This window comes from Eublepharis macularius, chromosome 8 (genome assembly GCF_028583425.1).
Source record: "Eublepharis macularius isolate TG4126 chromosome 8, MPM_Emac_v1.0, whole genome shotgun sequence".
NCBI classification, from domain to species: Eukaryota; Metazoa; Chordata; class Lepidosauria; order Squamata; family Eublepharidae; genus Eublepharis; species Eublepharis macularius.
In genome coordinates this window covers 35,663,521-35,683,495 of record NC_072797.1, presented here as the reverse complement: position 1 = coordinate 35,683,495, position 19,975 = coordinate 35,663,521, and the positions used below count along the sequence as shown (strand labels likewise).

The window sequence follows — 19,975 nt, the reverse complement described above, 5'->3', positions numbered from 1 at the left end:
ACACCCTTTTCAGTAATCAAAAACCTCTCATAATATCATTATATTCCCTCCATTCTCTGAGTGAACCTGTGTGCTCCTTTCAGCTGATCTCTTAAGATCAAATGTACAAAGGTATGCTGTTCTTTGCATTTTCCCCCAAAGACTGATTGCTACAGGTTAGATTAAGCAATGTGGTTACTAGGAACAGATGGCCTTCACCCAAGAGAACTCCACAGATATGCAGTAAGATATGCAGTAAATGTACTTTCTCTGATATGTAATCATTCTCTGCAATCAGTTTCTACATAAGGACTTGAACATGACTAATGTAATGCCAGTAAAATTTGAAAGATGATCCTAGAGATCAGAAGTCCAGGGATATTTTTTAATCTCAGGCAAGTTACTGTTAATGACTTGGGGAAATATATGTAATTATCAGACAGATATTAGGATATATGACATTGTGACTTGTTGCTATTTTCGATCTACTTTTTAAAAATATTAAGCACATCATGTGATAAAATTAAACAAAATGGTCTGTGGTTTTGCAGATATTGTGACAATTTTTCATTTCATAATAGTATTAAAATAATTACAAGAATATTTATAGTGGGATTTATTTTCCTGGCAATTGAACACCAACCAATTTACTGTTCTGCTAAATTAGAACTGAGTCTTATATGGGTACACATACACACAAATATATGCAACCCAATAACATTAAGTTCATTTAGTGCCGATGAATTTGCAAAACAATTTTTCATACTTCAGTAAGTTAACTGACAGCTATTTGTAGGAGCCCAAAGCATGGGTGAACTTACATGATCTACATAGCATAAAAGATAGCTTCTCTTTTCCGAAAGATATGCTCCACTTTCTGCAAGTTTTTCAAATTTGTGGCTACCATACCATATTATATTTGTTTCTGTTGAATGTCCTAACTGTGGATCATGTTATATTTTTGCTCTGTGAATGTCCTAGCTATTGATTATATTGTATTCATTTGCAGTATGTCATCTGCTTGGATCTCAGTGAGAAAGGTAGACTATAAACAACAACAACAACAAAAATAGGGGTCCTCAACTTACCAGGGGGCAAGATTGTGGTGGGATGTTGCTGGTGGAGGGGAAGGTTCCCTTCTTTTTCCATTCCCCTCAGCCAAGGCTAGCACTTTGCCACTGTGGCAAGTGGGGGCATGGCCAGGCACTCCTGCCCATGTCATCAAGCTATGGCAGCAGGTGGGAGGAGTGCTCTAGGCTGTTCCTATGCGGCACCTGACCACCCAATTACAGGCGGTCCTGGCAAGCTTGGGAGGGCAGGGTGGTGGTGGGGGGAGGTGAAGTTAAAGCTCCTCCCCCAGGGTCCTCCTTGCCTCTTTTGGTTGGAACTTAGGCTGGTTTTTCTTGCCTCCCTCCCCACCCTCTGGTCTGTATTGGTGGTTGTGTTTGGTCTGTTGTCACAGCTTTGTGGTGGGTAGTTTTACAGGCATTGGGACAGATTCCTTTGAGGGGAGACTGTGCCTGCTGGCTGCCTCACCCCATTTTAGGGATCCAGGGGGAAACCACAAGGAGACATGCCCAGCTCAGGGGCCATTGTCTGGTTTCACTCCCATGTGGCAGGGAACCACCAGAATAGCACTAGGTGGGGATGACATCACCTGCCATCTCACAGTTGTTTCCCAGCAAGTGGGCTCGGATAGATGGTACCATTAAACAACAGTTATGTTGTTCGATGCCTGTATCAGTGCCCAATGCCATGCCGATGCGCCAATGGCCGAACTCAATAAAGTTGTGGCCAGTTTCATCCCAAACTGGTATGCAAGCCGTCTGTACTTCAGAGCCTCTTGCCTCACCTTTGGCCTCTGGGCTGCAATACCAGGTACTTTTGGTATGTTAATTTTTTTCCTCTCCAATATTTTGAATCACTCTTAGCAGAACTCAAATGGTTCCACTTCAAGTCAGTACACACAAGAGTACAATTACTCCTGCTTGAAATGCAAGTCTAATAAATGGCAGCTATAGTCTAGAACCTTGCAAAAGAGTTTTTTTTAAATTCTCCTTTTTGGCATATGCAGTTGCTGTATCTTCAAATACCAACCGTTTAAATGTACCTACCAAGAAAGTGTATATATGTTCAGTGTGTACAGCTACTTAATTATAGGTTTAAGAGAATATAGTTCATTGTCTGTGTCTGTAACATACTAGCCCTAAAGAAAATGGTTGGTTGTCTAGTTATTCAAAATTATGGAGTATGACACTCATAAATTTAGAAAATTTATGAATTAATTATTTTTTCATAAATTAGAAAGTACCAAAAGAAAAAGGTACCCCCCAAAAAAGCATTTTAGTTGTTTCTCTAGTCTGGAAGTATACGTTTCTAAATGTACAGGCAACAACATCTATAAACCTGTGAGACAATATTTTGAACTGCAGGCCATTTTTTAAAAAATAAAAACTAATTTTTAAAAAACGACAACAAATTGTTTTAATATTCAGTGGCTTATTTCATGATGTATTTTGCTGATGCAATGAAAGTTAAAAGGAATCTTTTTTTTTTTACAGTGAAAAACTATTTCATCAGGTAGGGTTTACAAACTCTCTGTACTCAGATTGTTCCAAAGGTCTGGAAAGGTGAGAAAAGAAACATAATGCATTTTGTTTAAATCATGGCCCACAAAACACTTGGGAGAAGTAACCTAAAAGGCTTTAGAGATATTATAAATATTTTATCAGTCCTAAGAGACACAATTTAGAAAGGGAAGCTAGGAAGTAGATTATAGACATTGAAACAGAATTAGGGTGATAAGATACTGAAGTTTTCGCAACCCCTCCTCCCCCCACAAAAAACAACTGAGCACAATCTTATAACATGTTCTTCCTTGCTTTTTAAAAATATTCTGAGATGCTACTGTCTTGGAAACTATTTTCTTTTTTTCAAATCCTGAATCTGCTTTGAGTTTGGTGACTCAACTTAGAGAGTGGGAAAGGAAGAACCTAGTTGGTGCAAACAGGGCAAATAATACTAACAACAATGTGTTTCCTGTATTGTATTTTATGCCAGTTATATAGTAACAAAAATATGAGATCAGCACAAGCACAACAGATCAATATCATTCACTGAAACAGAATAATCTTTGCTTGTAGTAAATTTTACTTGGGGACAGTACTACAAAATGTCATAGGCCATGGAAAATTTCTTGTTGCTTTCAGTGTCAAAAGAATGGGCATAACTAACTCTGTTTTAAGTAGCTCTTTGACAGACACTTTTGTATCCGTGGGCTTTTCAGACTTGAATACAGAGTCTTTAGCAAAGATCTTCAATGTGGGCTAGCAGATGAAAGCTTCAGAACAATATTGAATACTCCCATATCAACAGTAGACTTTGCTGCATTGGATGTACCCTAAATCATGGAAAGGTGATGCCAGCCAGAGAGCTGAGATATTCACAGCTAATGTTACCTCAAGTCCGGATTGCGTTTCTGTCCTACTTCTCACCATTCACTATACATTGCTCCCAAGATTGAAGAGATCAGGATGTGAGGGCTTATAGTTCTTCTAGCTTAGGGAAGGAAACATCAGCTATACTCCCAGGTTGCTGATGGCTGCAGGAATCATTTGCACACATGGCATCTCATTTAAATTAGCCTTCCCACTCTACAGTGCCCAGCAGGCAGGCCAAGGTAAGTGTTTATCTATGGTCCATGAAAAAGATGCATGGAAAAATGTGGACCACATCTGTAGCATTGCAGACATCATGGAGAGACACTCCTCTGAGAAAAATCAAAAAGAGTCTAGTAGCACCTTTAAGACTAACCAACTTTATTGTAGCATAAGCTTTCGAGAATCACAGTTCTCTTCGTCAGATGCATGGAGGGCAAGAAGAAACTGGTCAGATATATAGGTGGAGAGGGGAGGGAGGAGTAGATGCAAACAGTAGCTCTGAGAAAAGCAGCTAATATGCAAATATGGTCAGGGGATGTAAGCTTGGACACAATAAGGGAAAGGTCATCATGCCAATCTATAGCACAGGGAAATGATGGAGGTGATGAACTTGGATGGTCTTGGAACGGTCACTTTGGAACCCTTTCGAGGTCCTCTGTAGCATCAGAAAACATCATCTTTTCTCAAAATCTTCAAGTAATTTAAGTAAAAGAATAGAGCTGAATGAACATCTAAATTATGAGATATTCATTGTCCACCATCGAGGGAAGATGGAAGAATACTGATAGCACAATATACTGTGAGAGTTGAAATGCAGAACTCACTTTTGGCAGAAAAGTGATGTCAGGATGAAGTATTAACTCATCCTGATGAAGTATTAACTCATCCTGATATATGGACACAAAGGTCACTAGTTTAATTTGCACCTCTGAACAAAAGAATTATCTACATATTGCCATGTGCTCAAAAGATTTCCCAAGTAATTTTGGGAGAACCAGGGAGAAACTCCATGCAGAGTGGGATCAAACTTGGAGGTTCATTTGTACACTTTAGAAACATTTTGACTCTTAGGGAAAGGACACTTAGTTAAATGTATTGTATGTGGAGTATACCAGTACCTCTGATGCAGGGATTGTGTCAGTTGAAAACTGTCACTGAATGGCTTAAATGCAAAATGTTTCAATTTTGCCACACATGATTTTCTGGCTGATGGCTTATGGGAGTTGAGCAAGACTTTGCGGACAGATGGTGGAAATGTAGCTAGGAATGGATCCATCATGCTGACATGATGGGATGTTCCCATTGCTTTAGGCGAGTAGGTTGTCATGAACTGTAAGTTAAGAGAAGCTGATCTTTTGATAACTGTTGCAGGAACCAGCATGGTCGTTACCACTGTGGAGATATGAGAATGTAGAATACTCTGGCTACCACTATTCTCTGTCATATAAGGAAGAGTTAAGGAAAAGATGAGAATGTATCCTCAATGAAGAAGGAAAGTATATCCTATAGACTGCTTTCCAACACCTTCCCTACTGAAGCATCCATAGCATTTCTTGTTGTTGCAAGTGACTAGACGATCAGCGTGCACTATCCACTGAAATGAAAGTGGACTGAGAGAGAATGCAGAAACCATTCCGATGCCACTGTTCTGCCTCTACCCAATGCATCTGTCTTGAGGATGTCTCTAACTGGGAGGTGTATAGTTGTGAACAGGATTGCTGTGGATGCACAAATGCCAAATGTCCAGGGCAATGGTGTATAGAGTAGGAAATGCTATGGCCTCCTATATACAAGCTACTTTTGCCAGATTATTGGTGAACATTTGAACAGTGGTATCAAGTCAATCTCTGGAGAGGCAGCAGATACATTTTCTAATTAAGTAAATTAAAAAAGTAGTTTAGGAAATATAAAAGTGCATTTTCTACTGCAAGGAGTTCAAGGGAACTGATTATTCTGGCTTCTGCAGGAGCCCATGAGTTGTTAGTCTGTAACTACCCCATAAGGGTGCATTAGTGGTGACGGTAGTATCTGTAATTTTAGAGCTGAACCGTATGACATGCTACAGGTCGAAAAGACCTGACCACCACTGAAGAGAAAGAAGACAGAAGAATGTCAAAAATTCTGCTTTGACTGGGCTGCTGATTTGATTCTGGTTTGTTATTTCTGTCTGGAGTGGAAGGATGAGTTTCTCATGAAGTATGATGTTAAAGGGGAGATCTTCTACATTCTCATATCCGCCAGTAGAGAAGTGGACTTAAGTCAGGAATGCCAATTTAAAGCTATAGAAGTGGCCACGATCTTAGAATCATAGTTGTGACACTGGTGGAGTGGTGGAGAGTGCCCTCAAGTCATAGCTGACTTATGACAACCCCGGCGGGGTTTTCATGGCAAGAGTCTAACAGAGGTGGTTTGCCATTGCCTGCCTCTGCAACCCTGGTCTTCGTTGAAGGTCTCCCATCCAATTACTAACCAAGGCCGACCCTTCTTAGCTTCTGAGATCTGACAAGATCAGGCTTACTTGGTCTATCCAGGTCAGGGCAGTTGCAACACTACTACTTCCCAAGCTGGTATTGATGTGAGTCGTCATATTTATGCCATATATAGAAGGGTGCATCATAGCATCTAAATGGATGAGTCAAAGTAACAATAGTGGGCTCTTTCTACAGTCATCTGACAGATAATATGAGAGTTAATCTTCCTGCTCTTCATATAATGAGGTGAATCCTACTTGCAATTTACTAGACTTTCATGAGGAATGAAGCAATGGGTGTGAGAAAGAAACAGGGCCTTTGATTTCTGTGACTACTTCAACACAGGATGCTGTGCTACCATGAAATGAATTATTGGAAATGCTCCAGGACCAGTTCATCTTCCACCAGTAATAAGTTCAGTGTTGGTACCAAAGTAGGCAGCAGTTTTATTAGCATGTTAGATATTAGAGTTGATACCAGAAAGGACAGCACAAGAACCTCCAAGACACCAAGTGATTTGGCATGCTTCTTCATATCATCTCTGTTCAGTTTAGCTCCTACTACAGTTGATTCACTTGGATCCTTGAGCATCCTTGAGCCACAATCTGAAATGTAAGTGGAGAAGCTATTTGTAGTGTCCTGGCTCTGGCAGCAAAGGACAATGGAGGCAGAGTTGGCTCAGCACAGGGCAGCTGAGTCACTAGGGTCAGTTGAGCTATTCTTTTGGAGACAAAGCTTGCTGCCAAAGCATGCTGTAAATCGGGAGATGTAATTTCTCTGAAACTGTCTTGTGAATTTGGCACAATGGCTCTCAGACACAACAGGCAGATACTCTGGGTGTCAGCGACTGACAGCTTTCTTGCACAGCCATGAAACATTTAAAACCAGTCTGCTTTTCCATAAGCCTACCAAGGGTACAGGAGGGGAGGGCTATTCATTATATAATTTTATGTTAGGATAGGAAAAGGAGAAAGGATGATGATGAAAAAAATAGAAAATCTAATGGCTATAGCTGAAAGAAAAACATAATGAAATGATCTGGAGAACTGTCATGGAGCTGTTTAGTGTTTGATGGTTGTTGTGGGTTTTCCGGGCTGTATTGCCGTGGTCTTGGCATTGTAGTTCCTGACGTTTCGCCAGCAGCTGTGGTTGGCATCTTCAGAGGCTGGCGAAACATCAGGAACTACATTGCCAAGACCATGGCAATACAGCCCGGAAAACCCACAACAACCATCGTTCTCCGGCCGTGAAAGCCTTCGACAATACATGTTTAGTGTTTGTTGGACAGAAAACTGATGAAGCAGTCTTGCCCCTCCCTTCTAGGTGCACATAAAAGAGAGTACCCCCGCCCCACAGCCACACAGGGGATTTGGCAACAATTCTAGAATTTTATGGAGTTGCCTTCTATACTTGTGGGAAATGGATATGAGGGACTGCAGAAAAAGAAAAAATGATTATTATTAAAGTAAAGATACATGTCCTTTTAAAAATCAACCTCGCTTTTCTATTTTCACAGATATTTTTGGTTAGCTCATTCAAACATCTATTTACTTATAAGCCATATTTCTCCAAATTCAGAACTCGAGGACATATAACTGAAACTTCTGAAGCAATGCAAGAAATCAGAGACACAAAAGCAGCAGGTGCAAGAGGAAGGGAAAAGAAGGATATGTGGATAATAGGGCTGCTTGGTTGTAACTGGTTGTAACCTAATTTACGTTTAATGTAAGTGATGCAGTAGAAAACTATGCAGTTGATACACACTCCTGCCCTTCCTTTTGGCTTGCTATAGTCATTGGGATAATGGCCCATAATAAATGGGGGACAGAAGGTTGGATAGAGCAGAGAAGGAATTAGCAGAACCACAGCATCTACAGAATACCAAAAAAAAGGTGTCCTCATTAAAAGAAGAAACTAATTAGGCCAGTGCAAGTTTGAAAACACTGGATTAAGTTCTCTGAAATGCAAGGACAAAAAAAATCAGCTATATTTTTCTTACCTTCAATAACTTTAAGAGCTTTCTTGCAGCTGGGGAGGGGCCAGTTTACTAAACTTGATTCTTGAAAATTTTCCTTTAATTTCAAATATTCCATAGGAAAGCGAGTTTTTGTGTAATTGTTCAGTTCTGTGATGCATGGGAAGAAAAATATTATAATTGTTAAAGATATTTCCATTTCGTCAGATCTGTAAAGACTTGAAGAGAATGATTTCTTAGGAAACATGCAAGTACATGAAATGAATATAACAAGTTATCACATAATTAGGTTTTTTTAAAAAACATTTTTTATTAAATATAATAACCAACAGCACATTAACATACAAGCCAAGTAGTCAATATCAGTCCAGATAAACAGAGTAGTAGTATAGACAAGATGAAACAAACAAAGTTATGGAGACTTATACAATCTGGTTAGGAGTGAGCTTACATACTGAGTAAGACAATGAAATAGTCTTTAGGTTTAACAAGTTTTTTTTATATAATAGTCTGCTGTCAATAATTCTAGTACTGGGAACCAGAACTCAATGAATTGCGATTTATAATTAGGGTTCTCATGCTGTTTGATGTAATCTGTTACCTTTGCTAAAACAAATTGGTCCCAGACCCTTAGCAGCCAACTGGAGGTAGGGCTTTGTTTGCTCTTCCAGGCTGCAGCAATAACAGATTTACCCACTGCCAACAATTGTGCTATTAGGGATTTCCTTTCTTTTGGGATGGGGACATCATGCCAATCATTTAGTAGTATCACCTCAGGCTGAAGAGGTAAGTGGTAGTTGGTCATTCTGCTGATATACCAAAGCACGTCTTGCCAAAACTGCTTGATGTAGACACAGTCCCATCAGCAGTGCAGATATGTCCCTCTGGTCCCACATCCCTTCCAACACAAGGGGGAGATTGAAGGTGACATATGCTGCAGCCTGGATGGAGTCAAGTACCATTGTGCCATTAGTTTTATAGTTTGAATTAGGTTTTTGATTTGAGGTTTTTGAACTGTTCTCTGTGGTGTATGGTAATCCATTCTTGAAACAAACTCAGTTTGTGATACAGTATGGGAGCCTGCAATTTCAAGCCTTCTGTTGCAATTCTGTCCAAGCTTACCTGGGAGTCAGTCCAACTGAATTTATACTGTGTACAAGATGAACTAAATAATAGGGATGTGCACTAAAAAAACACCAATTTTTTTGCAATTGGATATTGGGAAAGCCATAAATATTGGTATTCCAGATATTCAGGCCTTCCCATACTAGTTTTGTATTTCATATTGTATTCGAATTCAGATTCTATTATTCTGTTCTATTATTCTCTATGGGGCTATCTTTCCTGAAGGTGGGGTGGTGGTGGAGGGACTGTTTTTGACATCAAATGACACCAAACTTGTCCACTAAGTTTCAAATAAATTGGTTTAAGGAATTCAGTTCTATGGGCTCCTCAACATGGCGCCCCAGCCATTCTCCATCGTTTCCTGTTGGAAAAAAAATCCAATGCTTTCTCCAGAGCAAAGACAGAAGCCTAAGAGCCCTAGCTGGACACAAAAGAGCAACTACACTGGCCCCAAACACCTCCCAATGCAAAAAGAACCAACAAAGCCCAACAGAACCAACATTAAAAAAGGGAATCCCAGCAAAACCTATGACAGATCAGAGAATCTCAGCAGAACCAACTGAAGCCAGAAACACTGAGTCTCTCTACACAAAACGTCTGGGCATGTGTTTGTTAAGTGCTGGGAGATGCAATGTTAGCCGGGAAGCATAGTTTTAGAAGAGGGAGCCAGTGGAGATTGCTCCGGAGGGGATAGATTCTCTCACAGCCCTCTGCCCCCTCTGGCATGCTGGACTGTCTCCCCTTCCAGAGCCTTTGCCCCGCCACCCTTGCTGCTTAAAACTTTGAATTAACTGAGTCTCAGCAGGGCAAAGGTTGGAAAGATAGGTCAGAAATTTTACAAATGAATCAAGGCCAATTTTGTAACTGGGCTCTTCCACACAAGTTCCTATACTTATCTGGGTGTATCTTTGCACTTTTCAAGACTTGGTTTGCTTTTTTATTTTTCTCTTTTTATATATTAATCTGTTCTTCTGCATTTAGTATCATTTCTATGCTGATTAAATATTATCTCCCTCCTCATTTTAATCCTGTATTTCAGCATCAATTAAAGTTCAACAATTGTAAGACAGAACAATTCAAATCTTTCTTAAATCTTAACTCTTAAATCATTCTTTTCTTTTACTCTTCATTTTTCTGGTGATATTTTTGTATTACCCTCCTCCAATTATGTATGTAACCTAGATTTTAATTTTGACCCTCTCCCCCAGCAGGCTATTTCTGTCAATAGATCTTCTCACTTTTATTAATACTGCTAAACTTCAACTTAAATCCAAAAATTATTTATTGCATGACCAATTGGATTGTAACAATATAATAAAATGTCAAAAATGCACATATTGCATATTATCCTAAAAACTTAACGAAATATCTTAAGCAGAAGTCAAGACCCAGTTCAGATAACACTCTCCCTGGATTTCTTTTCTATGCATGGAGTGAAAGTGAGAGGATGCTTTTTCCGCTTCCCTAACAACGCCCCTGTCCTACCCAAGGACACTCGTTCTTCACGTGTGGAGATAATATTTGAAGAGAGTGTATGTGTAAAATCCACTGCAGATAAACAAGTATCATATGATCATTTCCTTGGTTTTATCTAAGATATCAGTTGTGCTATTCAGGCCTATCCATGTTGTGCTATTCAGGCCTATCCATGCATGTTACGGCCATGTGTGGATTCCAGCATGATTTCAATCTCAGCCCACATGTGCAGGGAGAAAACTGGAGGACAGCAGGTCCTAATGCAATCTAAAACCTGAAAGCAGACACAATATTACTACTGAATCTCATCGCCTTTGAAATTAATAGCTTGCCTCCACAATACAATTATACAAATTGCTACTCAGTTTTGTTAAAACTGGCTATTTACTTGGTCACAAATGTTTCTCATTCATATGCCTATTATTTAGGAAAGTGTTCAAATGATTATCTCTAAATGTGCTAAATATTTGACAGCACAATAATAAACAAAAATCTACAGTTTCCAATGCATCATAAATGCATATTCTCTGATCCCACCCAGTGCTCTTTCATCTATTGTAGCAGGTTTTAGTCTGAGAGCATAAAACAGGAAAAACTTTTCAGATCACAGGATCACTAAATTCAATCAGAGCATGCTGAACCCGAAATTTAATTTTAAACATTTTGGTTCCAGAGAAAATGTAGATGGTTTGTGTATGCTATATAGTTTGTGTTGTGTTGTTATCTTCCTAATTTTCTGAAGGGATTATATAGTTATGCTTGAACACTCCCCAGTTTGGCTCACATTTCACTTCCTGGTTGCAAACAGAGCCAACTGGCATGCTGTTCAGATGTGTCAGAGTTTGTACAATTACCGTTTTGTTACATGGTTAGACAACTTTCTTACAGCAGCTTCCCCCCATTTGTTGAGGAGTACAGAACCCTGCTCTCTTCTAACCACTTACCACCCACAAGTATTTTTCCTCTCCCCAAGTGTTTTTCTGCCAATAAAGCTCATTTCTGGGATCAGAGCTTGACTCAGGAGGAATGCACTTGTGGGAACTGACTCCATGGAGGTAAGTGGAGTGTCTGCCTCACCATTTCTACATGTTTATGACAGTTTAAACAACTTCTGCTGCCGTCACATTTAATTGGCCCTGTGTCCAGTGGGCATAAACACTTATCAATATACTAATTCTTTTACTTACTTCTATATAAAATGCTCATATACTTGTTGGGAAAAGGGGGTAAAATAGTTTAAATTCAGAGTTGCAGTGGATCTTGAATCAGCAGAGAGTCAGATGCTTGTTTAAGAAAAAGTTTACTTCTAAAGGAAAAAAGGTACACAGGGTTCCTACAAAACAAAGAAACCTATCAGCTACATCTTGACACTATGGAATACAAACTTAGACCACATGAGTAATGGAGATTCCTCTCCTTCTTCTTGACCCTAGAGAGGAAGTCACCTGACCAACTGACCAATGGCAGTTTACAAACACATCTCATTGTCATGTCTGCATGCCATTCATGTATTCTCTGCTCTCTGTATTGATCTGACCACTGTATTGATATCATGTGTGCTTTCATGTCATGCTCATATAATGTAACCATTATAATCATGCCATTCTTGACCTGCCTAAAAACGAAAGTACTAATGCTGAGAGAAAGTAGCCAGCCTGTTAGCTCTGAAAATATGCTTGTTGACCTTGCAGCTGTACTGTAACTCTTCACAGGGGAAAGAGGAGTTTGATTCCTTGTAATCTTCTGCCTTTCTCTGTCCAGACAAAGCTATTGTGTTCTCATGGAACTTTTTAGGATTTTCATGCCTAAATGCTAACTGCTCAAGGGGAGGGGGGAATAATTCTCCTTATATCATACTGTATATGCTTGTATACTCATTCCTGCCAACCTATCCCATCTATGGATGTACCCATGAACTTAATGGATCTCTGAATAAAGACCTTTTCAACCAATGCACTGGAGGGCTTGCTGTGAGGGGTTTGGGGATCTATCTGCCATGGACTGCTTTCCCTAGAACTGACACTCATTTTCTGGGGCTTTGAGATAGCTAAGGCCAGGGCTCATTTGGAGGCGGAATGCGCTGGAACTGTGTTCCGGTAGATCTGAAAAGAAGCCACGTGGGTTTGGCCCCGCCCACGTGATTCCTTTTCCTCCTGGCTGTCCTTGTCTTTAGCAGCAGGCAGCAGAGTGAGTGCAAGCCGAGTGGGGCTGGGCTCCAAAGGAACGTAAGCTGCTTTGAATTCATTCTGCTCTGCTGCTTTATTTTCATTTGTGACTTGTGAGTGAGAGAGAGAGAGAGAGAAAATGAGTGAGTGCAAGCTGGGTGGGGCTGGGCTCCAAAGGAACGTAAGCTGCTTTGAATTCATTCTGCTCTGCTGCTTTATTTTCATTTGTGACTTGTGAGAGAGAGAGAGAGAGAGAGAGAGAGAGAGAGAGAATGAGTGAGTGACTGAGTGACTGGGAGCCTTGCTACAAGTGACATCTTACACGTGAAGGATAAAGGATCATTTTCGCAAGTCTTTCTGGGAACTGAAGTTCCTCTCCCCCACCCCTTTTTCTTTTGTTCCTTCCCCTCACTGCCTGAAGAGACAGAGAAAGCCTGCGACAACAGCAACTTTTGTAAATCGTTTCTCCAGTCACAAGCCTGCTCTCAATGATCTTTGGGGCAGGCAGCTGCAACTTTCTCAGCTTTCTCTGGAGCATTCCCCCCGCCCCAGCAAGACGATTTGCAAAAGCTGATGTTGCCGTAGGCTCTGTCTCTTCAGGCAGTGAGGGGAAGGAACGGAAGGAAAAGGGGTGGGGGAGAGGAACTTCAGTTCCCAGAAAGCCTTGCGAAAATGATGCTTTATCCTTCACATGTAAAATGTCACTTGTAGCAAGGCTCTGAGTGCAAGCCGGGTGGGGCTGGACTCCAAAGGAGGGTAAGCTGCTTTGAATTCATTCTGCTGCTTTATTTTCATTTGTCACTTGTGAGAGAAAGTGAGAGAGTGAATGCGTGCGTACATGCATGCGTGCAAGCAGGGCTGGCTCTCCAGAGGAGGGCAAGCTGCTTTGAGTTCATTCTGCTTTAAGGAAATACCTGGAGATTTTGGGGGAAAGGGACCTGAGGGGTGGATGTTGCCTTCTGACACACTTCTGATGATGTCTGGGGGTGTGGCATATGCTAATGAGATATGCTAATGAGTTATGCTAATGAGTTCCTGCAGTTCTTTTTCTAGGAAATGACCCCTGACTAAGGCTATTGGCTCTGTGCCAGGCTTCCCTTCCAGGTCATTACAAACAATAGCATACTGGGTAAACACATAAACCCCATAATGACTAAATGTCAGACCTTGCAGCCTATATTCCAACAATACTAACTTTTTAATTGAGCCTGACCATTTACTTCAAAAGGAAAGACAAATGTTTATTAATATTTATCTGGAAAGGCCAATGACAATCGACAATTTTTTTTTACAGTTGCTGTTTTATACCTGATTGAAAATAGACTTGGGCGATTATAGTGCGACACAAAGGACATGGAGTGCTGGTTGGGTTATCTTTGGCGAGTGTGCGCAGGCAAGGTTCACAGAAGATATGGTGACACGGGTAGCACATGTAAGGATTATAATAAACATCCAGGCACACCGCACAGAGGTAACTTTCTTTATCTCTTCTTTGTTCATGCACCTCGTCTGTATTCACATTATCATTCATAGTCTACAAGGGGAAAAAAAGAAAAATATGCATTACAATGATTTCACTCAATTAAATAGGATGTGGGGGACCTGAGGGGGGCATCTCCTTTCCCTCTCCCCCAATATTTCTTCTTTCCCTTCCCTGAAAGGTTCCATAGCCTCTCCTCTTTTCCTGCTTTCTTCTCTCCTTCCCACCCACCAGTCAACCTACCATTATCTGCTCTCCTGTCTTCAGCCGTCCTTCCATCCCCATGGCAACCTCCACCCAGGAAAACTATGGCTTAGTTGTGCAGTGCCAGTTGCTGGGCTGGATCCAGTTGCATGGTGGGGAACCTGCAAGGACTTGTGGAGGGGGGACCTCACTATCCCCTGTATCCTCCTTTCCAAACTATTTCCCCTTTCACTCTTCTTGGCAGTCACCATAACTTCACCCTTCCCTGCTTCCTTTACTCCTTCCCAGTCACCCACCAACCTACTTTTTATCTTCAGTTTTATTTATTGATTTAATTTATAACCCTCCTTTCTGTTAAATAAATCGTTATGTAGGATCCAAAAACTAAATTAAAGGATTCCATGTTTGGGCCGTTAGCAGAGCCTACTGTTTAGCATAGGGAGCGTAATTATAGGTGGTTGTGAGCTGGTTAGGCTGGCTGCTGTGTGTGAAGGAATGAAAATAATAAAATCATAGACTTGGTTTATATTTAGAAAGGAAACAAGAGTTTCTTTATTGTAGAAACTCCATACTCTGATAGGAAAGGAGGAGAGACAGACCCAAACTACTTATCTAGTCTAAGGATGGACATGGATGGCAGGACAAGGCCTGCATCCATGCTAACAAGATGGAGGGAGGAGAAGGGAGAGAGGTGTTGCCTGGAACAATGCCAGGAAGAGAAGAAGTGAGAGGGAGGAAGTCAGGAGAAGGAAATCCTGAGAATTGCAATCTACATATCAAAGGACAGTCAGAGCAGTAAACAGAGTGCCCTGACCTCTCTATCTTTCTAATTCTTTGGTTTGTCCCCCTCTGAAACCTGAGGAGAGGGACAGCGTTGAATCCTCCTCTTCCAACACTTTCTCCACGAGGACCCAAGCAGTTTACATCATTCCTTTCTTCATTTTATCCTCAGAACAACCCCGTGAGCAGGGGACGACTGGGAGTGAAACACCCTGGAAGGGGGCCCTTCCCTCAGCCCCTCCTGGCTGTGCCTCCTGTTCATGCCTTCCCAAAGAAGGGAGGGACAGGGATAGTCTGTCTGCCCCTGCCACATCATCCCAAAGTGGGAAGGAACAGAGGCAGCCTGCATAACCATTTGGCCAAGAGCAGCTTTCCTTGCCTCATACATGGCTTGGGTGGGCTGGGTGCCACTTCTAGCACCTTGTATGGGCTGAATACTACTTTCGTAGCTTCACACAGGCTCACAGGACCAGGAGCTGCCTTCCTCAACTGGTGTCATGTGGGGTTCATATGAGCTGAGCTGGGCACCACCTGCTCCCTTGCCTCGTGCAGGCCAAGCCAGATGCCTCTGCCTCCCTCTCCTCACACGGGCCAAGCTGGGTGCTACTTTGGTTTGCCCTGCACAGGCTGAGCCAGGTGCCACTACTGCCTTGCCTCATGTAGGGTTCAGGCAGGCTGGGTGCCACCTATCTTACCTGGCATTGAACACTGTGTTCCCTGCTTTACATATGGCTAGGGCGGTCTGAGCTCAGCCCTTCTCTCATAGGGCTGGCCCAGCCCAGGTGGGAGGGAGAGGCCATCAGCCTACTGGGAGGAATCACAGTACTCTTAATGGCTAGTATGTCTATGCCTGTGAGGTAACCTAGGCTGAGAATGTGTAACTGGCCCAGAGTCACCCAGTGAGTTTCCACAGTGGAATGGGAATCTGATATCCTGCTCTGAAACTCTAATCACTGCACTACTTTGGCTTTTTTGGGTGACTGCTACTGAACAGCAGCAAGCAGTCAGGCCTGGGTGAGTCATGCTAGTTGCATGTTATCAAGTTGTCTGGTGGTGGCTCCCAGGTATGGCCCTGGTGAGTCTTTTCAGAAAGGCCAAAACAGCTCTAGAAATGGCCCCTGTCCCTTCCCTCTGCCTCTTACTCACAGAAACTAATACTGGAACCCTAGGAAAACTGTTGTGGTTCCCTAGCAATGGCCATCAAGCACTAAAGCTATAGACTCCCTAGCAATGGCCATCAAGTCTTAAAACTATAGACTCTCCTTTTATCATGGGGGGGGGGTGGGGACAGTTAGATTTCAAGTTTTTCTGCAAACCTGGTACATTTTTCAGGTTGGAGAAAGATCTGTCTTGTCTGTTCATGGCTCCCAGTCTCTGGATTTAAGTATCCTTGAATTTGGCTGGTTTGAGAATTAGACAGCCAAAGTGGTGAAACTTCTTCCTAATTAGAGTAGCAGGTCTTTCGAGTTTTTTTTATTCTCTCAGGCTAAGGTTTGGTATTTAGTACAGTGCTATATTGTTTTAGGCTTCTAGCAAATGTGCACTTAAAATCACGGCTAGCCAAAGAGGTCAAAGCCTCCATATTTATATTAAATTAATAATTCACATGCACTTCCCCCTTATTTGGCTCCTTACTGAAATACAAGTGAAAAACACCAAGCAGGACACAGTAGGTTAAGAAGCTCTTTGGAGCTATGAATTGCAAAGAGTGATCTTCCTCTCAGGCTTTTGTGCTTCAGCCTGGGAAAGATAAATGCTTATGGGAACAACAAAAATGGATATCTTCTTCAGCACAACATTGAAGTTTAAAGTGAACACTGTCTATTTATAGTACCTAGAATAATCGATAGGTGCTGAGAACATAAAGGAATAGAATACTCAGGCAATGTTCGTTATAAACAAATGGACCTTCTGTAACACAGCGGCTAAGAGACTGAGCTGTGAACCAGAAGTCCACAATTTAAATCTTGCCCCTCTGCCATGATGTTGGTTTTTGGCAAACTTTCTGTCTCAGCATTAACTCTCCACCTGCCATATCAGAATGATCACAATAGTAGCCTAACTTGCTCTGCTGTCGTAGGGATAATCGAGATAAGCTGAGTGAAATGTTTTCAATTATATAAAGTGTTATATAAATGTTAATATGCTATATAAACTAGCCAAATTATTGGATGTTTGTCAGAAAACTATGTGTCATTAATATTAGTTTCTCATTAACACTTAATGAGATTGGCCTGTATCCAGCTATGCAGTTTAAAATAATTTAGGGCACTAAAGTTTTCTTAAGTGAGATTTACAGTTTCTGTCAATTCTTGGTTCTGCTGCAGACCCCTAAAATTTTGTTCCTGGGCTTCAGTGAAACACCAAAAACAAGATATGGAATAAATTGGGGGTTAGGAGTGGAAAGGAAGAAAACTTAGGCCTTTGAAATATGTGATATGAAATATGATAAGCTCTTAAATCTTTGGAAAATGTGATAAGTATACGCCACTGTCTATGGAAATCCAAGAAAGCATCTATCAAGTTCTTCTGCATACAGCACATGGAAAAAGCATCAAGTAATGTTGAAAAGAGAGCTAAAGGAAAGTCATAAATGTGTCTTTCAAGCCAGTGATGATTTTAGTAAGATAAGTAATATTAATAGTAATTATTTCCATACAGAGGATATATTAAAATACTTTGTTAAAAATATAATGTACATTTTAAGCATCTCAATCTGCAGAAATCTTACCAAAGGAATCATCCAAAGGGGAAAAAAAAACCAGAAGGATGAAGACTTGGAATAAATTTTGAGAAGTAGAGACAACTGAACTATCAAGTATATGACTACTCATATTTTCTAAGCTCTAATTAATACAATCGTAAAATCTAATTAACTCTTCCCCTTTTACACTGTTTCTGCACTATTCTAACTGTTCTGTTTTTTGAGGAGACTCCTGTCTTTCCTCAGATTTGTTTGTATACACCAGTCACTTCAATAATGAATTTAAATAATCACATTAGCTATATAAATAAATTATGAGGTCTTTGGTTGAACTGCCCTTTGAGGAAACTCAAGAATTAGGTCATATTCATACAAACATAATGATTTTATCTTAAATATGTAATAGGCCTTAATTTCTGTTCTTATTGGCAAAAGAGAACAGAAAGCAGCCTCCCATAACATGGATGGATTATGCATGCTTATGCTTATGTATGAATTTTCACACAAAGGCACTGGCTACTTTCACACAACAATGATTCTCTGTGTCGGACTTGCTGGCAGTTTTCCATGCACTTTCCTTGCCTCAATGCCGTATGATATCCATTCCTGCCTTGCCTCCCCCAGCATCAGATGCCTTTTTAAAATATTAGTGATTGCTATATCATCGTAACATGATTATGTTATAACAGGGAGGGGCAACAGTCAGTTCACCATCCCTGGATAATGATAGCTTGAATGTGTGAAATTGTGGTAGATTGCCCCTGTAGTTTGTTAGAGTAGCCAGACGTGCAGAGACTTTAAATGCCAATGCAGGTACAGAGTCTCAGGGCCATTGGTGGCAGTGGGTGGATGCCAGTTTGTTTTTCGCATCCTTGGGGAGTGGAGAGAAATGGCAGTGACACCAAGCAGAGATCAAGAATGGCTTTGAGGTTCTGACCTGCTGGGGGCCCCCAGAAGGAATGGGGAGGCTTGCAAGTTGGTTCCTTTATACACTGTACAGATGATTCATCTGCACATTGATTGAGCCACAAGGAAGGAAAGTGATAACAAGTACCCCCCCACACACTACATGGTCATTGAGTTGTCTGCATGGTGGAAATGTGCAGAGAAAGCATCCTTGTGAATACTCTTTCCTCTTAGTCAACAATGTTCAGAAAGCAGTGCTACTGATCATAGGGAGGGAGCGTGTGCACAAACACTTCCTCCATGTTTTGGCATCATACAGACAATTTGGAGATTGTACAGAGGCAGGGCCAGTGCACTTATACCCACTTTCCTTCCCCATGCAGTCATTCAATGGCTCATAGGCATCTGTCCAGGGTTTGTACCAACAATTGAACAAAGAGAAAATTCCAGTTTCCTGTTCCAGGAAGGAAAGACTGTAGGAAATATAATATTTATTTGTTGTGTAAAGTTAAATACATGAGGAAGGGAGAAAGTACAGATACCTACTTCTCTTCTAGAACTCCCTACCTAAATTCCTTGAAGGCTGGGGTAAAGAAAACATAGAGAAACTTTAGGAACATGAGAAGGGCCTTGAGATGCATCTCCTCTTTCTCTTTCATGGCCTGCGAAGCTGTGACTGCATCATATGGAAGCATATGTAGATAATCTCCTCCTCAGCAGTCTCCTTTTTCATCTTTCCTAATGGTATTATCATAAATCTAGTCCAACCAATCTAATTGCATTTATTTATTTTTATCCCGCTCATCTTACTCTTTCAAGTAACCGCAGAAATTTGAACCTAGGTGCCCCCTGTCTATTGTCCAATACTCCACCCATCACATCATAGTGAACCTCATTCACTGTAATTATTGTAACTATGTATACAATACCTTCTGAAATACCACTGATTATTTATTTACACAGACAAAATATGTGGCGACATCTTAAAGCAAAGCTAGATTACAGCAGTTTAAGGTTTTGTAAACAACAGTTTACTTTATCTTTGTATATATTTATTTTATTGGACATTTCCCGTCTGCACTCCCTGCAGAGCAGGCTCAGAGCAGAGTACAACATGGTAATGTGCCTAAAGATAAAAAACAATGGTAGCAGTTACATAACAACAACAACAACAACAACATTCGATTTATATACCGCCCTTCAGGACAACTTAATGCCCACTCAGAGCGGTTTACAAAGTGTTATTATTACCCCACAACAATCACCCTGT

At 41.0% G+C, this 19,975-nt stretch overlaps 1 protein-coding gene across 1 annotated transcript in view; it reads right to left on the bottom strand.

Annotated features, from left to right (window-relative positions):
* RNF180 (ring finger protein 180) overlaps positions 1-19,975 on the bottom strand; it is a 99,621-nt gene that overhangs the window by 11,215 nt on the left and 68,431 nt on the right. The window contains exons 4-5 of the mRNA XM_054986938.1: positions 13,940-14,165; positions 7,890-8,015 (exon numbers count right to left, since the gene is read on the bottom strand). Coding sequence (XP_054842913.1) covers positions 7,890-8,015; positions 13,940-14,165 — 352 coding nt within the window. The remainder of the gene's footprint in view (positions 1-7,889; positions 8,016-13,939; positions 14,166-19,975) is intronic.